Source organism: Poeciliopsis prolifica, unplaced genomic scaffold (assembly GCF_027474105.1).
Source record: "Poeciliopsis prolifica strain line A6 unplaced genomic scaffold, Auburn_PproV2 SCAFFOLD077, whole genome shotgun sequence".
In the NCBI taxonomy this organism is placed as follows: domain Eukaryota; kingdom Metazoa; phylum Chordata; class Actinopteri; order Cyprinodontiformes; family Poeciliidae; genus Poeciliopsis; species Poeciliopsis prolifica.
The window spans coordinates 816,274-837,347 of record NW_026562452.1 but is presented as its reverse complement, the minus strand read 5'-3'; the positions used below and the strand labels follow the sequence as shown (position 1 = coordinate 837,347).

Sequence of the window (21,074 nt, the reverse complement as noted above, 5' to 3'; positions counted from 1 at the left end):
TAATTTGTCAACTCCAGCTGAAAAGTTGGTCTCTGTATCCAACAGCCGTCTTTTTTTTTTTTTTTTAATCAGGATCAGAATAAAATGAAATCTTTAGTCATTTAACTGGCAAATTTGAGGTGATGAATTATCCAGGACAATTAATGGGTTCTTGTTTCTATAGTAATAGAAGTCTGAGTTTTCACAGAGCAAAAATGATCTTCTGAAATGTAAAACCTTTCACTTTTAGATTGTTGAAACAAGAAAAATTAAAGATCAGTATTCAAGGAAAGCTTTAATTCACACCAAAGCAGCTCACATATAGAAGTTCAGATTAATTTACAAAATTGTTTTGAAAGGTAACACTTCTCTGTTTTGGCCTCTTAGTTTTACACATATCAGACATTTTTGAAAATGTGCCGATTAATTGAAGGAATGTGGCAATTAATAAAAGCAAATTGTGACATTCAGAATAATGTAATAAATTCCACATTTAAAATAATGAAAAACATAAAAAGTCACATTACTCGGTTACCCAGTGGTAATATAAACTTGCTGTGCAGTATTTTCCACCTATTAAAGATATGAAGCCAAAACAAAGTTAGCAAAATTGGTGTGATGAAGACAGGAAGTAAAGTAATAATGTTTATGCTTTCAACTTAACTTCACAATTGGCAAAAATTCCACTAACTGAATTATGTGAACTTCTTACCTTCTTACATTTAATTCTAAGTTGAGTTGTAGCAGATTTTCACTGAATTATACTTACTATATATCATTAATACTCAAATCAAATGTATTATATTACCTAAAATATGCAATATAAAATGAAAGTGGAGTGGTTAACATTCAACACTTCAATTGTTTTCACTGTTTTTACAGCAAAGCACAAAAAGTCATTTTATTCAGAATTAAAATGATTTAGGGGAGAATTTTTAATCTGAGACAGAATGATGTTATTTTTAGACAGACTGAAAGTCGCAGTTACGTTGTTGATTCCATATGAAGCACCTTCATGGACTCTGAGATGACCGAGCTGGTGTCAATTTGTCCATAGATACCAACCAAAAACGCCTTGTGGAGCAAAATATCAGCATGTTCTGCAAAGAAAACAGACAACAGTTCATTGCAGTGATAGAAGTCAAACTATTAACTTCAAAGATGGGCTGGATGGGTTTTTAAATTTCTAAACCTCTTGCTACAAAATTTTAACTCGTTACCTTGACAGAGTAGTACATATTCTGGAAGATTCCTTAGAGAAGTCTGCACCACGTCAAAGTTACCACTCCCTATGCAGTACATGAAAGTGGGCAGGAAGTCTGTCGCCAAGCTACAGGAAAGAAAGAAAAACGACATTTATTCAAAGTAAACCTAAAAAGTCCCCAGCAACAACTGACTCTTAAGCTTATTCAATGCAAAACAGATATTTTTAAAACTCACCTGGGATTATTCTGAATGCAGCGCAGGGCCAGACTGAAGGCCATGTTCCGACTCAACTCCTCAGACGATGTCATCAGTCTCTGCAGGTCATTCTGCAAACAGCCACAAGAAGCTGTGATTGACACGCTACACACAGCGACACGGATCAGACTTGACTTTTTCCTTGTGACTCACGGTGAAGTACTGTATGATTTCTGGACTCCTCCTTGACTTCTCATCCACCTCTGTCAACACTTCCAGCACATCTGTGACAGATGGTAAAATTCACTCGGTTAGTCACTACAGATGAAAACGGTTCACGTTCAGGTGAAATCGCCGTAGCAGTTCGTTCCTCACCCTCCACTGCTTCTCCCTTTGACATCTTCTTCAAGTACATGGTCATATCTGTAGCGCTTAGTGTAAACGGAGCAGATATGTTGACCAGGGGCAAAGAGCCGGCAGACAAGTCATCTGCAATGTAAGCAGAAAAATCAGTTAGAAATGAGAAGCAAAAAAAAATTTAGCTGGAAATGTATCAAATGCTTAGAAAATTGTAAATGTTTTACTCTTTAGGGTTAAAAAGTAACCTAATTGGACACAAAGGTGCTCACCATCTTTCTCTTCTGTCGTGGCGTCTGCAGAGGAGCTTTTCACTGGCAAAGTGATTCCAGCGAGTAGGGATTTTAGCTGAACCAGATCTGGATTTTCTGCACACAAACTCCTTAAAAAAAGGAGGCAAAACAAATTTTCCTTAAGATCTCCAGCAGTGTTTGAAACCATCAACTTATAAGAAATGCCTCGGACTTACTGTAAGATGTCAGAGTGTTTCTGTAAATAAGGAATGGCAGCTGCAGCGTCGTGTGTTATATATTTCTGTGTGAACTGCAGAAACTTATTAATGAAGATCAGCGGAGAACGACTCCTCTGAAAGTTCTACAAAAAAAAGTCATGACATAAAAAACTTAAGACATGTTATTCACTAAAATAAGTTTTGTTTGCCTTAAGTTTGGAATCCCCCTAAAGGGAAAATTAGCTGAACACCTGAAGGACTTTCATAAATGACAGGAGGCAGTCTTGAAGCGCCCTCTGGTGGTCACTGTGGAAAACAAGTGGTTGCAGGAGTTCCAGGATGGCAAGCACGTTGCTAAAGAATGTCATGTGGTTTTGCTGACGGAACTCCAGCATGTTCAGGTGAATGCGACCATGTAGGAGTCCTGCAATCATGGGGAGGTGTCTATGGGACAAACAGAGCAGATGGGACCAGACACCATTTTCAAACTGTCCTTTAAAGAAGAAGAAAATCCAAAAGATTGAAAAATGTGTTATTTTAACCTACCTGAGTAAAAGAACAGGATGCGACACAGCCAGCTTCCTACAGGCAAGGTTGGCATCAGAGACACGACCCTCAGCAGACTTAGAGTCGCCTACATCAGCAAGCAGTGTCACAAGGCGATGAACCAGGACATCCAGCTGAGAAACAGAAAATCACAAAGTATTCATGGCATAGTATAAAGGTTAAAATTTACTGAATTCATTACTGAAAGCATTTAGTGAACAAGAAAAACTAGAGATGCACCAATCAGGTTTCAACAGGCTGATTGAGATTTCAGATTTTCTGTAAAGTCTGATCTGTTGGTTTTGTGTTGTAGTCGTCCACTGACTACAACACAAAACTTATTTGAGTGAACTTTTAATTACATTAATAGTTAACTGTAGCAGATATTAATTAAAGGCAATACATTACATTGATAGATCCATGATTAAGGTTGTAATCTCAAATAAAGTAAAAACTTTAAAGTACTTGATGATGTCAACTACACTAATTCCAATTGTTTTGTACGTCTTTGTGTGAGAACCAGTTTCTATAAGTCCATCAACATATTTTTGTTAATATCACTGCAGTACATAAGAAGTCTTTTTATAATCAGCAGAACAAATCTAGCACAAAATAGCTCAAGAAACTGTTGAATCTGTAGCACATGAAGCAGGAGAGACAATTTCACCTTGCAGCTGCTACCGTCTGCAGCTCCGCCACTGCTAAACGTGTCTCCAGGCAGGGTCACATGCTGGATGACCTCAGGGAAGTGGAGATAGATTTGCAGCAGCAGGTTCTGGCACCACTTACTCATTGCACTGAAAAAAAACATCCAAATAGAAATCTGTCCACTACATTTAGCAGACAAATAATTCAACACAAAAATAACCAAGAATTGTAACTCTGATGTGATTCCATTACAAGAAACTGAGTCTGCCAGCGTATCAACAGCAAAGCTACAATAACCCAAATGGGACTAATTCTGATGATGTACTGACATCTCAAAACCAAGTCAAATTTAAGACTTTTAAAGAACTTTTTAAGGCCAGCTTGAATTAAATTTAAGACTGAAAAAACTGTGAATGTAGGAGATAACTGGGGGAGCTCATATTGGCTGAAGTGAACCAGTGGCAAAAATGAACATTGTCCAGCCTTGCACATGATAGATACAAAAAATGGTATCCAGCTAGGATATATTAGCAGCTAGTTAATGTCTGTCTCTAGTCGCAAAATGCAATGCAGATGCATTAAAGGATGTGAACACCCTCCAAACAATTAAAACAGTCAATTTTCCTAAAGTTTTACTCAGCTTTATCTTTTTAAAATGAACAATAATCAGATCTGATATCCCAGAGACAAGGAAGCAGTACAGAGTCTCCTTTTTGTTTCGGTTGATGGGCAACATCAATTCCTGCAACGAGCATAAATAACATAATGTAATTCAAAGGTATTTGCATTTAAGTCACTGCAGTTCCACCAAATCCTCTTACTGGATAAGGCCCTTGTCACACTCGTATGATGCAGTCTCTGCTAAATGAGGAGTTTATTACAGCTATGCTTTAAAGCAAATCACAGCAACCTTGAACAAGAGCAAAGAGTTTGGTGGTTGTTACCAGTTTGGGTGTAATTGGAATAAACACCAGCTTATCTGACAGAAAGCTCCCTAAATAAGAATGCCTTACATGTTTAGCCAACACAAGGCCGAAACCTCTTTACTTTCAGTGTGTTTTTATGCTGCCATGTTCCCACTTGCAAGTATTTTACCAGGAAGCTTAGTGCTACTTAAAATACTGTAATTCTGAAGCTAATTTTGCCTGACCTTGGCCAAAGTTTCCTCATTAAAGTGGTTTAATAAGCAGAGACATGTTCATGAAAGAAGGGTTTGTCTCCACAAAGAGTTGCACCCTGATCTCTGACAGCTAAGTCAGAGCAGGAATTCACAACACAGGCAAGTTTAGAGCTTCAGCCTTAATCCTCTTGCCTTCATTATAATACACTGAGCTTTTAAAGAGATCACACTACAGACGACTTCTGCTGGTTTTAATTTCACACCAATAGACCTAATTATCGAGTTCTCCCTGGTCCAAAGCATTGTGGGTGACAGGGGGAGTCTAAAAAGTTCATCTGTGCAGAGAAGGAAAATCTGGTGCAATTTAGTTCAAGTCTATCAGTGCAATGTAAGAAAATAAAACATTTCACATTACTTGAAGATATTTTGAGGAAATGATTGAGCACTGGAATAAACACTAATTACTGCTGCTTTATTTTGCCTTCATGAAACAAATTAGCCACATTTCAAGCTGCATGATGATACAGTTGCCAGAACTGTTTCCTTGCAGCAAAATGGTCCTGGTATTAAATCTCACCCTGCATTAAGTCTGCATGTTCATTGCATGTTCTCCCCATGCATCCATGTTTACCGGGGTTGTGTGGTTGTTGATACACGCAGGCTGCTCTGTGTTTTATAGAACCTCTATTCTACTGGTATTTTCTTACACAAACATTACTCAGATTTACAGAAATTGGTTTGAAACAGACAAAATATCCAGGGAGCAGAAATTGACTCAATATTAAAACACTGCTGAATATCGGTTTCAGGTGCAACATTAAACTTGTAAAATCAGAACTTGAAGCAAAAGCATTGATTCGTCCAGGTCCAGCCTGGGTGGTGTAACGGTGTTAGGGATATTTTCTTGGCTCCTTAACACCATGGACCATAGTGTTCCCTCTGCTGATGATGACTTCATCCAGCAGGATAATCCACCATGTCATAAAGCTCAAATAATTTCAAACTGATTTCTTAAACATGACAAGGAGTTCACAGCACTCTGATGGCCTCTACAGGCACCAGATCTGTAGAGGCCATCTACAGATAGAACAACATAGAACAGTTTGGATACTGATGAACAGCAAATTAGCATCATGGTGCTATTATGTCAACATTTACCAAAGCTTAGTGGAACTACCTTAAATTTCTGCCTCTTTAAGCAATATTATCCATCTTTTTATTTGATTTTTTTAAAGGTTTTGTTGGCTCTAGTGGCCTTTATTTGAAAGTAGTTCGACAGGAAGTTGTCTTTGAGTGAAAACAAACTGAACCACTGGAAAAAGTTACAAGTTAAACTCATTAACTGATTCAAACCAAAGCAAAAAAAAACTTACCTATCATCCCACTTCTTTGTGCAGTTAATGAGGTATTCTGATACTTTCTTGATGTTTTCAAGGGACCCATCACAGTAGGAGTGAAGGAGAGGAAGTCTGGATTGGATAAGGGAACAGGAAGCCTGGTCCAGGCTGCTTCTACCATCGCTGGGTGAGTTGACGCTACTGAGCTTTGATTCTGACAAGATCAGGTCCACCAGGCTGATGAGCTCCTCAGAGCTCAGTCGCAGTACAAACTTCTCTGTTTTCTTCTGCAGAAGTAAATACAATCAGAGTCATCAGCCTCAACAAATAAAAATGTATCATCTTGTTTTCAACAGAAACAACATGAAGTCGGTGGGTGGAACAGTTTAAAGTTACCTGAGGAATCTTCTGGTCACGTCCTTGCCAGATGCGTGGAATATGACTGCATGCCCAAAGGAAGTCTAGGGCTGATGACGGATCCAGTCTAACAAAACAAAAAAGATTAATTATTTTAGTCATTTGTAATTTAGTATATAATACTATGTTATGAAGAATACTGCAGATGAATTGTACTTGTAGTCTCTGTGCTTGCAGAGAAGAGCGCTGATGCACTGCAGCAGGGTGGACCAGTTGGACTGGTGAGTAAGTAAGGCCAAAAGATAAGGTCTGTAAGCCGGGGTGCCTCGTGCCTAAAACACACAAAAAATGGATCATTAATGCAGCTTATTCTTCTGTCATTTAACCAAAAGAAGGAAAGTTCCTGTACAACTTTGATTTTACCTTGTTGAGGGCAAAAAGCAGTTTCTGCTGCAGGTCTGGGCAAACTGAAGTAACTTCAGGGTCGAGATGTTCCAGCCAATCAACCAGCAAGCCGGAGTTCAGTCCTGACTTAGTTACCTCACAACCGCTGAGGAAGGGCAAACAGAGAGGTTAGCTCCTAAACTTAGAAAGCTGCTAAATTAATTAGGCAAGACCAAATAGCAGCTAAAAAGTACAAGATGACACACAGCAGGTGCAGTTCTGCTGGTTCTGTCTCTGTGTGTCTCTCATTCTTATAGAAACCAAACAAGATAAACAGTTACAGTGCTCACCTTTTTGTTTCCACTTCCTTTTTCCCTGGTCTCTCCTCGCCTTCCTGGAGGAGCAAGGATATCACCATGGCAACAGGGCTAGCTGTCCCAGTCTGAGTGCCAACGGTCATCAGCAGAGACAGAAGCTCCTCCAAATATGGTGACTTCACCTCCATCAGCCCTTTTAACACTAACAGAAATGGGACAGAACGGTTACACCAACAGAAACAACCGCTAAGCTTTAACCTGATACATGGAATTAAACTTAAGTTTGAGATACCATTAGGCTACAGCTTCTTCTATTAATTGCATTAGGGCTGAAGCGATTAATTGAGATAAATCGATTATTGAAATGAACGTCAACTCTGGAGTACACACAAGCAGAAAAAGGCCATTTGCTGACAACACAGTCAGAGCAGTAATTTGGCCAAAACTGTTTAAATTAATAAACATTTTGCAGTTAAAATGAAAAACATTTAAACAACCTTATTGAGCAACTTTTGCTACCCAAATATCAATCCAAATAATTGTTAAAAAAAATTTGTCCTACACTGTATTAATGCTGAGCTCTTCTCATGTTGATGTTAGGAGTATTTTTAGAAGCAGATGCATTGTTGGCAACAAATGATCACATTCACACCAAAGAATGTTGTTTAGTATTTTAGGCAAAATAAATAAATGAATTTTTATTTCAAAAAAGGAATCAAATTGTTTATTTGCATGCATAATAAACAGCTTTAAGTTTATTGTCCCTTAGCTCCATTGATACCTTTTCCAATGAGCTCAGGTTCAGCATTGCATCGTTCTCCGGCTTTCAGCATCGCCATGGCAGCTCTTAGCGGCACCTCTGGGTCTCTGCGGTACGCCAACGCTTCGGCCAGATGGATGAAATCTGTTCTCACTGCAAAGTAGCAAACACGCATCAAGTTATTCATGCAAACATCAATCCACCAGAATATGAAAAGACAAAGTATTCTCACCGTCACTGTGTCGCTGTATGTGAGTGCTCTGACCAGCGAAGGTCTTGAGAAGGGATTTCAGAGGTCCGACCTCCAGAGTCGGGTTGTCCAACCACATCAACATCTCCACAACGACTTTTAGGAATAGAGAGGAGAAAGCGATGTCCTGGGAAACGAGGCGCTGCAGCGGCACAGGATAAAACAAAATCAGACAAAACTGTTATATCAAGCAGGAAGACACTTACACACTGCCTGGTGTGGTCATATCTGTCACCTGGTACAGATGAAGTTGGCGCATTAGAGGACAGGAGAGCGCATGGCTGCGGTGCATTGACATCACAATCGGCCCTGCATGGGTGGAAGTGAGCAGAGCTGCAACAGCCTGCAGGAGACGAAAGGCCAGACCCCCCTGCTGAATCTGCCCCTGCCTAGCCTGCATCAGCTCCTTAGCCAATGCCTGCTGCAAGGTCAGAGAGAGTTGATTGGGAGGAGGCCCGTGCCAACGAGGGTCCACCTTTATCGGGAAAATCTGGGGAACACAAAAATAAACCAATCGGTTTTAAATATGTACAAAGAAACAAAAAGTGGTAAGGAAAGTTGCTGGGAAACCAAAAGAAAGGAAGACCTGAAGCAACATGCCGGTGAGGTCATCCTCAGGCCCGACTGGTGGAAGCTGAGAGGCCGCTCTCATCTTTACTGAGCTGTGAGGCGTTTCCACTGTAACTTTTGTCTTGTTAGTTTCCAATGAATCTGCCAAGAACAAAGTATTTAGGAATCATAAAACCTAATTTGTATCTTGTGGTTTATAAATTACCTAAGTATGTGGAAGTTTAATGACAATATAGTTTTGCTTATTAAACTCAAATTATTACAGCTATGTAATAATTTGCTGAGCATATTGTTTTTATGTCCAGCATAAAAACAACAAGAGTCTGGAAGATAAAATAACTGACCTCTGCGTGGTGGAAGGGATGAGCTAAGCAAAGCATGGAAAGTGTGCCCCCCAGTGGCCCCTCGCTCATGCTGCACCTCAACCAGATGAGCCATGTAGTCTGTTGAAGAAATAAACACATTATGACAATTTTAACTGCATTAACCTTTGAAAAGAAGAACATCTGGAGAAAAACTTTACGTTTGTCCATGATGTTTTGCTCCAGACTCTCTGGATCATGAGAGACAGCCTGATCCAGGTACTGCAGGAGTTTACTCATGCTGGAGACGGGAATGCCAAATGACTGGACGAACAGCAGCAACTGCTGAGGCTCCAAGTCCTGTAATGCTGAAAAAAACAAACAAAAAAAAAACAATGTTTGGTTCATGTAAAAAAGATATTCTCCCGTGGAAGGTAATGTTGTAATTTTACATTTTACCTGCATCTACTAATCGAGAGACCTCTGAACGGATCATCCTCAGTTTTAACCAGTCCGGCAGCAGCAGAGCCTCCTCCGAAGTGTCGACCAGGAAGGCAGTAGGCAGAGGTTTCTTCTCAGGGAACCAGATGTTCAACAGGGCATAAAAATCACTCTCTCCTGTAAGAAAATAATAAAGAGGATCTGCTGTATTACAATCAAGCAGAGCCAAAAATGTAGAAATTGTTTTCATGGACACAATGCAAACAATTTCTACTATCTGTTCTTCTATCTTCTTTAACAAAGCAAACCTGAAGTAAGCTAGTCTACCTTTGGGTGGTCCCAGTGTTAGCAAGATGACCATTGCATGGACAACAAGAATGTGCATCGTGGCCGTCTCTCCTGTCGTCCAGCGGAGGAACACTTGGTCCTGAGATTCTGACTGGGAAAGAAAATTAAAATAAAATCAATGTTGAGATCCGTTACAAAGTTTGAAGAAGCGGTTTCACTTTGTATTAATTGTTCATCTCACCCAGCTGTACAGATCCTCGCCCTCCTTCGTTTTCCTCATCCTCTTGATGTACGTAGAAAATATAGTGAGGAAAGCAGAGAGCACTGCATCGGACTCAGGTCTGCTGGAGTGTTTGGAAAACAAATTGTTCATGATGGTGGAACGCTCCACAATGAGTCGGGCAATGTCCTGGAAGAAGAAAGACAGCGAGAGAGGAAGAAAAAAAAAAAGCTGTCAGCACTCCTCTGGGAAATAAAAGCGGGGGCAGAAGAAGATGCAAGCAACTTGCTTTGATTACCAGCGCAAGGTCATTATGAGCTGCCTGCTCCTCTATCGGAGCATGCTGGGAAAGGTAGATGAGGTATGCACTGATAGTCTGGGGATCTGTTTCCATGTGAATGGCCTTTAAGAAAGCAAAAAAATTCAATTGTTAAGAGAAAACAATTGGTTTGTACACTTTTCCCAAAAAGTGTAAAACTCAACATTTTTCAAGCATTTTCAAGGTATGTTTTCAACCTATTCCAGCACCACAAACAAAACAATCTAAAGAAGGCCGTATCAATTCATTATTGTATTATGGTATGACAAAAGTCATTACTGCTGATAAGAAAGTAAACTAAAATATAATAAAATGCTATGTTTTGAAAAGTCTCTCTCTTTCTCATACGCATATCACTTGAGACATTAGGAATAATGAATATACATCATGTTGAACAAATCTGTTTGTGTGAAGGTAAATGACCTTCCTTCTCAAATTAAATGCTTAAACACAATATGAATCATCACTTGACTTTCTCTAAACAGTTGTATCTTTTATAAAACTGTGCAAATGGAATATCAAGCACTTTCAAGGATTATCTACAGAAATCAAGCTCTTTCCAAACCTTGAAAGCATCTTATAAAAACTCAAGCATTCTCAAGAATTTCAAACACCCATAAAAATCTGAAAAAAAGCTTCACAAATAGCACAAGTTCGTTGTTGATTGGGACTGACCTGCTGCAGGGCGGTGGACGTCATGCCACGGACGCTGTCGAACAGGGGGAGCTTTGGGAGGTCCTGCAGGAGCCACTGGTAACCAGGCAGAAGTTCGGCATCTGCAGAGTCTTCCTCCATGGGCTGCTCTCTTTCCTCTCCATCTTTTAAGCCTCCTTCGCTCAGCACCAAAGACAAACCCTGCGTATACATAAAATATAGGAACTTAATTTATTCCCCCAACACAATGTGACGAGAAGGAGTTTTTACTTGGGTTTTAGTTTGGTACCTTCATGGCTAAGACTCTGGAAGCAGCTTGGGAAGAGCTTAGACGGCGCAGGAAGTAATCCAGAACTTCACAGGTTGTCTGTTCATCAGCTTTAGAACCCAAGAGAAGATCCTGGAGCCGTCCAAGCAGCTGCCTCTGCTTTTGTTGTCGCTACGGGAACAAACAATGAGCAATTAAGAATCTGTGTTTAGTATTACCAGCATGCATTAACTTTAAATCCAGGATGGTAAGTATAAGAAAGAAAAAAAAGTACTTGTCTCTTTTTGGCTTTCTGCTCTTTGCTCTCTCCATCTTCGTCGTCCTCCACTGGCAGGCTGTCATCTGCAGCGTCGTGTAAAAGAAACTCACACAGACACTGAACTGGAAGCACATCCAGGGAACCCTCACTGGACTGGACCAGGTCAGCCAACCAGGGCATGGACTGAGAGGACGCCTTTCAGATTACAAAGCAGAAACTTCAATAATCAGATAAAACTCACCTTTTCTCTTACGTTTATCCATACAGCAGAAGCTGAAGCTCTATGATCGTCCTCAAGACTGCAGAAAACTCAGAAGCGAGTGTCATACGGATGTTTCCATCACCTGTCTCTGGATGATGTTGAGCAGAAAGTCGGGGCTGCGGCTGCGACAGAGGAGATGACCGAGGCGGAGCGACTGGTTGAGGCTTTTCACCTGCTCCTGCACCTGAGGAGGGGGCCGACGTGGAGGACCCCTTAACACAAAACATATAATATGGATTTTAGAAGGGGGGGAAAAACATTGAAAGCTTAAAAATCTGGATTTCTCAAGTAACATCTCACTGTGGGTCCAGGCTGGTGAGCTGAGACAGCAGCAAGCTGTTGCTCTCTGTGATGGTCTGCTTTGTAGAGGCGGCCGCCAAATGGCTCTCAAAGGCCAAAATCTCCTGCTTCTCCCGCTGGGAGATCTGCAGCTCCCTGTTGATCATTTCTGTCTTTGTGTCCTCATCGGCAATGGTGCATGGTGGGTAAGTGTAGTTACTGAGAAACAAAAGAGAAAACTCTCTTAGCTGCTGTTCGTTTGGAAATGATTTTACTACACATTGCAAGCTTTACTTACTTTGTCATTACCATCTCCATAAGCATTTTCAGGGTAGGATAACCATCCCAAGCAGCCAAGCCTGGAGAAAAAAAAAAAGAAATGTCTGGGCATAATAATTATAGTTCATTACTAGAGAATAACTTCAATGTATACGATAGACCAACACTAACTAGTGCATCGTTGAAAAGTAAAAAAAAAGAAATAAATTAAAATACAGTTTACAATTTCTCAAAGATAAAAATCTGTAAAATGTGGCATGCATTTATTGCAATTATATTTTGAGAAAATAGTCCAAGGATGAATACTTTACAATGTGCTACACACATGATATTACTCTACCTATTTTTTGAGGATTAAAGGCAGCCACCACCAACAGCAGGAGCCACGCCTTCCAATAGAGAGTGGATATAGCCAAATTTGGCGGTTGGTACCTTAAATAACAAAGTCATGAGTTATTTTTAGTTTTTGTTTGAGTGACCCAGTGTGTGTCTTTCAAAGCCAATAAAAGACCAATGTCCTACCCAGCTGGCAACTGAATGTTCTCTGGGTGGTGGTATGTACACAGATTCAGCACAGCATCAATGAGCTGGATTCTCTCCACTCTCAGGACCTCTAGATCTGTTTAACAGGAAACCAGATAAACAAAATTAGCTTTGCTCAAACACCACTTAACCAATTCACAAAAATAAAACATGAATGATGGAGTTTCTTCTCGGAATAAGTCAAGCGGTACATTACTCTGAGGCACAAGTACTGTCCAAACATTTTGACAGTGAGTAAAATAAACAGCTGGAACAGATCCTCGCTCACCATCGGACTGAACTGCAGCGGCTCTCTTGACCAGGTGATCTGCGAGCTCCATGGCATCGGCTGGGCCGAGAGGTAAATCACGGGACAGCCCGATGACCAGGATGCGCATCAGCGTGTCCTCGAGAAGTGGCACCTCAGAACAAAGCCGGAGGAAGAAACTGAGGGACAGAAAAAGAAAAACAAAGACATTAAATCAATTAAAGACATTTGGAAATCAAAAAGACGTTCAGAAACGCTGAAAGTAAACTCACTTCCTGTCACTTTCTGGAGGCCAGTTATCCCACTTGTAATAAGTCTCAGGCTGCTCGGTGAAAAGTACTTTGTGAAGGCTGCACACGAGAAGGAGATAAAATAATAGAAACAAAAGTAACGTGCAAAGCTAGTTTAACAGTAAACATATCAGACAAGTTTACACTCACCAATGAACATAGTCTTTTGCGCCCACTTTGCTGATTGTAGGGACCACCGTGTGGAGCCACCACACAGCGTCTCTCTGGATGGAAGCAATCTGATTCTGGAAGGACCTCAGGACTTCCAGATCTGAGAAAAAAAAATTGTTCAAGTCAACAAAAAGCTGATCACACATCATTGATCACATTCCTTCATACTTTTTTTCTCTCCTTTGTCCCACGCAATGCCAGCTTCCTTAACTTGAGCAGTGATGCCCAACATCATGGAGACTGTGAGTAAATCCGTCACCTGGATCACAAAGCGCTCCTGCAGCGAAAACTGGAGGTTAAATAAATAAAGAAAACGGCTGAAGTAAAGCAGAGCAGGGCGATCTTCACGACTGCTTACTTTGAACTCCATGTCCACATAGCTGCTCTCTTTTCTCTCCTGCATCAAACCGAAACAAAACGACTGGAAATTGATCTCATGCTTGGTCTGTTTGATGATCTCTCTGAGCAAAGCTCGAGAGGCTCGCAGATAGTCATCCTTATTGGTCAGCAGATCCTGGAACACCATCGCCAAGAACTGCACATGCAAAGACAGGAAAATAAATGTATTTTGAGAAAAAAAAACTTAAACTGACTGCAAATAAATAAGGACATTAAATACCTTCAAAGTTTAAAATTCTAAATGTTTTCATTTTAGAATATTAAAGTACCGTAAACTTATCTGACTATAAGCCACACCAACTAACAAAAACAATAAAAAGTAGTTTTTCTTAAAGTTAGGCTGTATTTGTCTATAAGTCCATGTTTTAACATGTATACACATAACTATTTGTTGAACTTCTAAGGAAATATGAAAATAATTGCATAAACATAAATGTAGTTTTACTTGCCTCACAGGAACCCTCAATTTGTTTCCAAGTGACTCTAAATGAGTCTAATCTTACCTTTGGTGCTTGTTCTGGGCTGTGCTGCAGCACTGTGTGCAGAACCTGCATATTGTTGGGATTCCTGGCATTAGAGAGTTCGTTGAAAATCACCAGCTTCACCATCGTGCCCAAGTTGTCTCTATGTGCGTTTAGCAGCTCTCTGGCGAAGAGCATCCAAAGCACATTTTAAGAAATGAAAGAAAATAAATTAATAAAAACAATGACACTTTTATAACAAGTCAGAAGAACGATAGCGAGTAGCTACACACACCTTACACACAGCATATAGTGATTCAGTAAAACTTTAGGTTTCAGACGGATCTTGATGAGGCTGGAGATCACCTCCATGTCGTCTGCTCCGTGTGTGCTGCAGTTCATGCACAGCGACATGAGGAGGTCCTGAGCGGGTCGAGTCAGCTTTGTACACAAGATGATAAAAAGCAACAATCAGCTACAAATAACGACAAAGGAGTGCCTCTAACATATTGACACAACTGTACTCACAACATTGGTTTGTTCATTTTCAATAACTTTTGATGGTTTAACTTTTGTCAACAAAATGCAGACACAAGTTTGTGTAGCACAGCTGAGAGCAAGTGGGAAGATGTGTGCAGCACATCCTCCCACGAGGATGTTGAGGGTGATGAGATCACCCTCATAACCAACGAGGATCTGTTCCAGCTGAGGGTGATTTGTGCAGGCGCTCTACCTGGCTCTGACTAATTGTTTTTGACTGACAGTAGGTGGCAGTAGGACCACAGGGAGGAGGCAGATGAAAGTGATAAAATCAACAGCATCACAAATGAAATCTTCAAAGCAAATAATGATCACAATTCAACCAGGAAGTCTTTGGCTTTTTTTGAAAGAACTCATTTTGTGAAAGGCATTACCCAGCACTCATGTGTATTTCTTACCTTTGGGTTCTGAAGCCACATCTCCAGTCTCTGCACGGCCAGAAGACGGGCCTCTTTGTAGCCGCAAGTTGCGGTGAGCAGACGCAACAAATTCCGGGACACATTGTCCATTGGTTGCCTGCGGTTCAGCTGATCCCTCAGGACATCCAGCACATAGTCTTCCACACTCTCTGCTAACTCCTCATACCTATAAAATGAGACATGATCAGAAAAAGACAACAAAACCACAGCAATTTAAAAGCTTTTTGAAATAATGTGTTAGCTTATTTTAGTGCAAAACACAAATAAAAACAAATAAAAACAGCCATCTATCATTCATACCTCGGCATAATTTGGCCTTCATCCTCAGGACTAAGTTTCTCTTCTGCTATTAGTAATTCAGTCTGACTGTCATCTTCATCTGGTGTTGATGGATGAGGGCTGTTACCTAGCAGATCAAAACGCAAAACATGACATCAGAAGTCAGTTAAAAAAAAACATAGATCTGGCCAGGTCAAAGACTAGTTATGCAACCTGCACTAAGATCCCCAGGAGTGCGACCACTGTCAGCCTGCAGCAGCATACTCTTCGGTGGCATCTTAGTCCCAAAAGCTGTCTGGATGTTGTCGACAAAAGTCTTACAGTGGGAGCTGTCAACCCATATTCTTTCTCCAAGAGAGTCTTCAATATAAACCTACAGAAATGCAGTTAATTACATGCCATAAGAATTTAAGTCAAATCTTATATTTTGCTAGTGAAATTTCCAAATGTTCTCACTTTGACAAAGATTTCTGGCCAGTTCTCATCCTCCTCGTAGGCTGCCATGAGTAAATTGCTCGCCAGAACTGACACCAGGCTGTTACCTTTTGCTTTAAAGTTGATGGAAGCGTCCCGACGCAGGAGGCTGCATAACGCCTGGTGATAATGGAGAGACAGGTGAAAAAAAGTTTAGTCCAAATTTAACAATTATAGGAGTATTTGCTTCCAATCAAATTACTTTCTGAATGAATAATTGGTTTATTTATTAGAATTAAAAGATAAAATTAGAGAGAAAAAAAACACAATCGCTGGTTTAATTATATCCATTTGACATGGTGGTGATGATGGACCTGGCAATTATATGAAAGTGAATTGTGTTACTGCAGAATTTCAAAATTGGCAAATTTTACCATTTAATCTGTGTGGAATCTGAGAAATGCATATGATTCTATTACACTTTCTTTCCATTTAGTAGATCCTCTGGACAGTGTACACCTAGAGTCTCACCTCAATAATTCCTTGAGTAGCAAAAACATTGGGCTTGATTTTGGCAAGAAACATTAGGCTGAGGTACAAAGTGATATCCGGTTTGGCTCTGTTCATCTTCAGCTGCCTCACTGCTCCACACAGCAGTCCCTCGACACGATCGTCGTTTCCATCTGACTCTGCAGCTTCGATCTCATCCAGCAGAACGGCTGGAGATACTGCACAAATGAGAAGCAATCTGTTAGGAACTAAAGAGTTTTTAGCTGTTCATCTGTCAGATTAAGTGCTGACATAAAACAAGTGGTTTACCTTCAATTGGTACCACTGAAGGCTCCTTTATCGAGGGAGATATAGCCCTCTTGTCCACTGCTGCAACATCAGCGAGGCGACCCAGAACACTGACAGGAGGTGTAGTAGATAATTTGGGTCTCTTGGTAAGGGTAGACAAGCCGGATGAGGAGGGCAGAGCAGAGGAGGCCTCTCTCTTACGGTCAGCAGGTAAACCAGTTGATGCTGGCTTTAGGAGGACAGGAGGCGCTTTGGGTTCTCCTGACTGGCTCTTAGATCCCAGAGCGATAAAATCCCCTGGTGGAGGATGGGCTGAGAAAAAAGATGGCACATTTATGATGTCCAATTTACATCAAACAAAATTAACATTGAGGCTGAATTTTTAAATTGTGCTACCTGACGGTTTAGCAGCACTTGGGCGCCTCAGTGTTGCAGGTTTTGGACGATTCATCTTGACAGACCGGTGCAAGAACTCAAACAGCAGGACGAGCTAATAACATTGTCTTTGAGGAGCCCTCTAATGATAAAATAGTAAAGATAAGGTGCACAGGGTTGTGTTACAGATTTAAAATAATTTTATATGAAGCCCTTATACTTTCTATTGCATCCATATTACACACAGGAGTGGCAAAGTAACAAACACAAACAAAGCCAGATACCTTTAGCAATTTAAGCTAACTTAGCAGGCTAAAGTTTTAGCATCAACGACAGTCAAATCAATTTTCAATTTATCTTAAAACCAGAAAGACATTCAGAAAATATAAACGGTTTAAAAAATTGACTAACTCTGACAAGAAATAATATTCCATGTCCAAATAAAGATTACCGTCTCAAAATAGATACCCCGAACAGTAAGAGATGGTGGCTTCTTCTGTTGTTGTAACTTTTTCATTATCCAAGAAAATTACCAACACCGCCATCCTGTGTAACGTGGTGTCATAACAGTGAAGCGGCGCAGACCGGTTTTCTGCTCTCTTTTACTAATATTTACTGTTAATAATATTGGTAATGATATTATAATGATAAATATTATTTCACTATGAGTTTCAATTGAAATACATTCCAAGAGACCCCCAATAACCTTAAACTTAACTGTTCAAAATGTTACTCAATGTATAGTTACTCAATGTGTCCACCAGGTGGCAGTATTATACTTACCCATCCTCATGCCCAGAGACTCGCTCACAGAATGACGTACTATGACGTTCACAAAATGAATGTACTTATGCATAATAAACATAAGAGGGCAGTAAAAACATAAAATGTTGATGAAAAAAAAATATAAATCAACTTTTTTATCTTGAATGATCAAAACATATTTGGGGTCAAATGTGTATAGTAAGCATCCAGATGGATGAATAATCCCTTTAAGTTTGAACTTAAATTGGTATGGTTTTGTGACAATGTAAGAAAGGCTGAATAAAAATAATAACATTAAAAAAGTATATAAATATTCTAGATTACTTTGAATCACATTCAAATGATTCAAAGTATCATTTGATAGGAGCCTCTTGAAGCCACTCCTATAATTTGTGTGGGCAGAGGTGCCCTTAATCACTTCAGCTATCAATCGCCACAAAACATGAGTCATGCAATCAGTTTTATGATTGAGTCAGGGCTTGGAAAAGCTTTTTATACATCACAATTAAAGTTTGAAATCAATGCTTTTTGTGTCACTGTTGTCTCTCTCTCCTCATCCCTCTCTAATGCTTTCTGCATCCCTTTGTTGTAAAACACACTTGATTCCCTCATGACAGATAACAATGTACGCAGTATTGTTATAGCATATAACTAGCATATGTCATCACCTTGAAAAAAATAGCCACAATCAAACAGGGTGTTGGCAGCATTATGCATGGGGATGATTCTTTTGAAAATGGGAATGGAAGCTAGACATAGTTAATTTCAGTCTCCTGTTGAGCAAACCTGATGGAGACAAAAACATTTACCTGTAAATACAGAAAAAAGTTACTTCTTAAAAGGACTGTCTGAAGGGGCCTAAACTCAAATGAATGTCATACTCATTAGATCATTATCTGAAGAAGAAATATATATATATATATATATATATATCTTTCTCCTTCCATCTCCAAACTACACTTTCTGTGAATGAATCTTTTACATATAACTTAACTCTCATGTAATGTTGAAGATAATCACACTTAAATCAGGAGTAAGAAGTAATTTAAGCTGCTAGCTGTCCTATTGCCTGATGGACACAGACTAGAATTTCTGTTTGAAAGATCCAAGTTTTAAGAATTTCTTTAACAGTATCCATAATTTTATGAGACAACAAAAGAGCACACTCTGAACCTTCACATCTGTAGAAGCAGCTTCTTTTGATTGAGTAACTTTACGGAGCAGCAGAATATTTATCTCTGATTGACTTCTGTCATAAAAAAACCCCAGATATTATTACAAAAAGAAGCAAAACTGTATTTAGATATATCATTTAAGGTGTTCTAGACTAGCATTTTTACTTGGCATATCAGCCTTCTTAAATTTATGTTTCTGTCATACACTGCATATCATGGTGTATTGAGAATTGAATCAGATATTCAATACAGAAATTACGATATTACTGTATCAACATGAGTGAGATAAGAGCCAAACTAGATCTAAAAGTTTCTAAACAAAGCAAAAATACTTCACTTTGTCAAAAGAGATCAAAATTATTTCAAATGAGGTTTTTAATATAACACAATATCTACAAATTATTAACAGAGCTTTCACCTTTATGCATCACTCACAAAGTCTCTGTTCTGGGAAAACAAAACCGAAGTATTAGAGCTCTTCTTTTCCTTCATGTTCATATTTGTTCCCACCCTTGGTCAGTGGAAGTGATTTGTTAATTCCTTGAGGCTTACTCAGCTGTGACAAGATGGTTCAGTATGGAAAGACTTTCCCATCTTCCCACTGAACTGCGTAAATGAAGATTCCAATACCATAACCTTCTATATTGTTAATTTAATAGTAGTGACGAAGCAGAACCTTGTAGCACTGAAATAAATCCACAAAGGCTTCTCCAGTTGCTGCTGTTGCCACCACTGCTACTGTAACCCCACCATGTTCCTTTCCATGCAGTTCTGTGCTGCCAGTTGGTTACGTAAAGTGTTTTTATATGAAACACATTTTGGTGAAGTCAGTGGAATGTCCAATAAGTGCTCCAAATTAAATCTTGTGTCACTCTGGGAGTCTACAAGTGTGCAAAAAAACAATTCTTCAGCTTTAAGGATGACGTATGGCTCATAGTGCGCCAGAAGCAGCCTTCTGATGTACCAAGTATTTTTTTAAGCAAGCTGTGTCTGAGAAAACCTAATCAAAACTTACTTTAAAAAATATTTTTACATTACGCATTTCATTTTCAATGCTTTAATCAGCTTAAAAAATCTTGCAAGTTAAACATTGATATTTTGCTTCAATCTAGTGCCCTCAGAAGTCACAAAAAAGAGTTCTTTACAACAGAGGGCCTCTTTCAACCAGATCAGATTTCTGCCTTCAACAGTCTGAGTCAGAGAGAAAAAAAGATTTGTGAGTCAGTGTTACTTCCTGTAATCCAAAACTGGCAGAAAGGAAAGCAGACCCCACAGACAGAGAAACCAACAGGAAAAAAAAAAAAAGGTAGATTCTGGAGTAGATTTTTAAAATGTGCACTATGTGTTGAACATATTTGTTTATTTTGTCCCATTACTGTGCTTGCTCCAGCAAGACAGTGTTCAATTGAAAGAGCAGCTGGATATCTGACTGATGCAGAATTTCATAAATATTCCCACAGATGCTTGATCTTATCTCTTTTTGTGATGCGCTGACTCTGCATGTTTCTTCAGATTCAGTCTATATGTTTCACAATTTTTTCTCAGCTTTTTTCATTGACATTAGATTAAAATATGACTTGAACACGTCAGTCTAAACCTCCTTTCAATTTATGTGAACTTATCTTTAGCCAAGACTAATATCTCATTACTAAAACAGACCATATTATATATGGAAGGTGAAGACCACAGTGGTGCCTGTGGTCATCAGGGCCCTCGGGGCAGTAACCCCCAAACTGGAGCAGTGGCTACAACAGATCAGACATCTCAGTCCAGAAATGTGCAGTCCTTGCACAGCCAAGATACTGCGCAGAACCCTCAAGCTCCCAGGCCTCTGGTAGAGGACCCGAGCTCAGAGGATAAGAACCACCCCGCGGTGGATGAGAAAAAATCCAAATGTGTATCAAATTTTATATATATATATATATATATATATATATATATATATATATATCTATATATATATATATATATATATATATATATATATATATATATATATATATATATATATATATATATATATATATATATATATATATATATATATATATATATATACTTGACAACCTGTCAGTATGGTGCAAAGCCTTTCATCAATTTTGCTCTACTTAATTAAGAAATATATATTTCATCTCCGATATAGTCCAGTA

At 39.4% G+C, this 21,074-nt stretch overlaps 1 protein-coding gene across 1 annotated transcript; it reads right to left on the bottom strand.

Moving 5' to 3' along the window:
- Nucleotides 1-255: 255 nt before the first annotated feature.
- ints1 (integrator complex subunit 1) lies at nt 256-17,446 on the bottom strand. Its single transcript, XM_055021571.1, has 48 exons — nt 17,396-17,446; nt 17,006-17,126; nt 16,631-16,921; nt 16,343-16,539; nt 15,854-15,991; nt 15,611-15,770; nt 15,419-15,524; nt 15,098-15,284; nt 14,455-14,600; nt 14,202-14,343; nt 13,658-13,834; nt 13,468-13,576; nt 13,279-13,399; nt 13,111-13,188; nt 12,860-13,017; nt 12,571-12,667; nt 12,389-12,480; nt 12,068-12,128; nt 11,791-11,988; nt 11,573-11,702; nt 11,244-11,423; nt 10,991-11,140; nt 10,723-10,902; nt 10,027-10,131; nt 9,750-9,917; nt 9,548-9,659; nt 9,239-9,397; nt 9,001-9,147; nt 8,822-8,920; nt 8,494-8,618; nt 8,143-8,397; nt 7,890-8,049; nt 7,679-7,810; nt 6,931-7,099; nt 6,620-6,746; nt 6,413-6,528; nt 6,236-6,323; nt 5,876-6,126; nt 3,402-3,531; nt 2,735-2,868; nt 2,440-2,632; nt 2,207-2,331; nt 2,010-2,119; nt 1,756-1,869; nt 1,594-1,664; nt 1,420-1,511; nt 1,200-1,309; nt 256-1,079 (listed from the first exon to the last, which is right to left on the bottom strand). Exons 2-48 carry the CDS (start codon nt 17,058-17,060, stop codon nt 964-966), a joined length of 6,561 nt encoding a protein of 2,186 aa, XP_054877546.1. The 5' UTR covers nt 17,061-17,126; nt 17,396-17,446; the 3' UTR covers nt 256-963.
- Nucleotides 17,447-21,074: the final 3,628 nt, after the last annotated feature.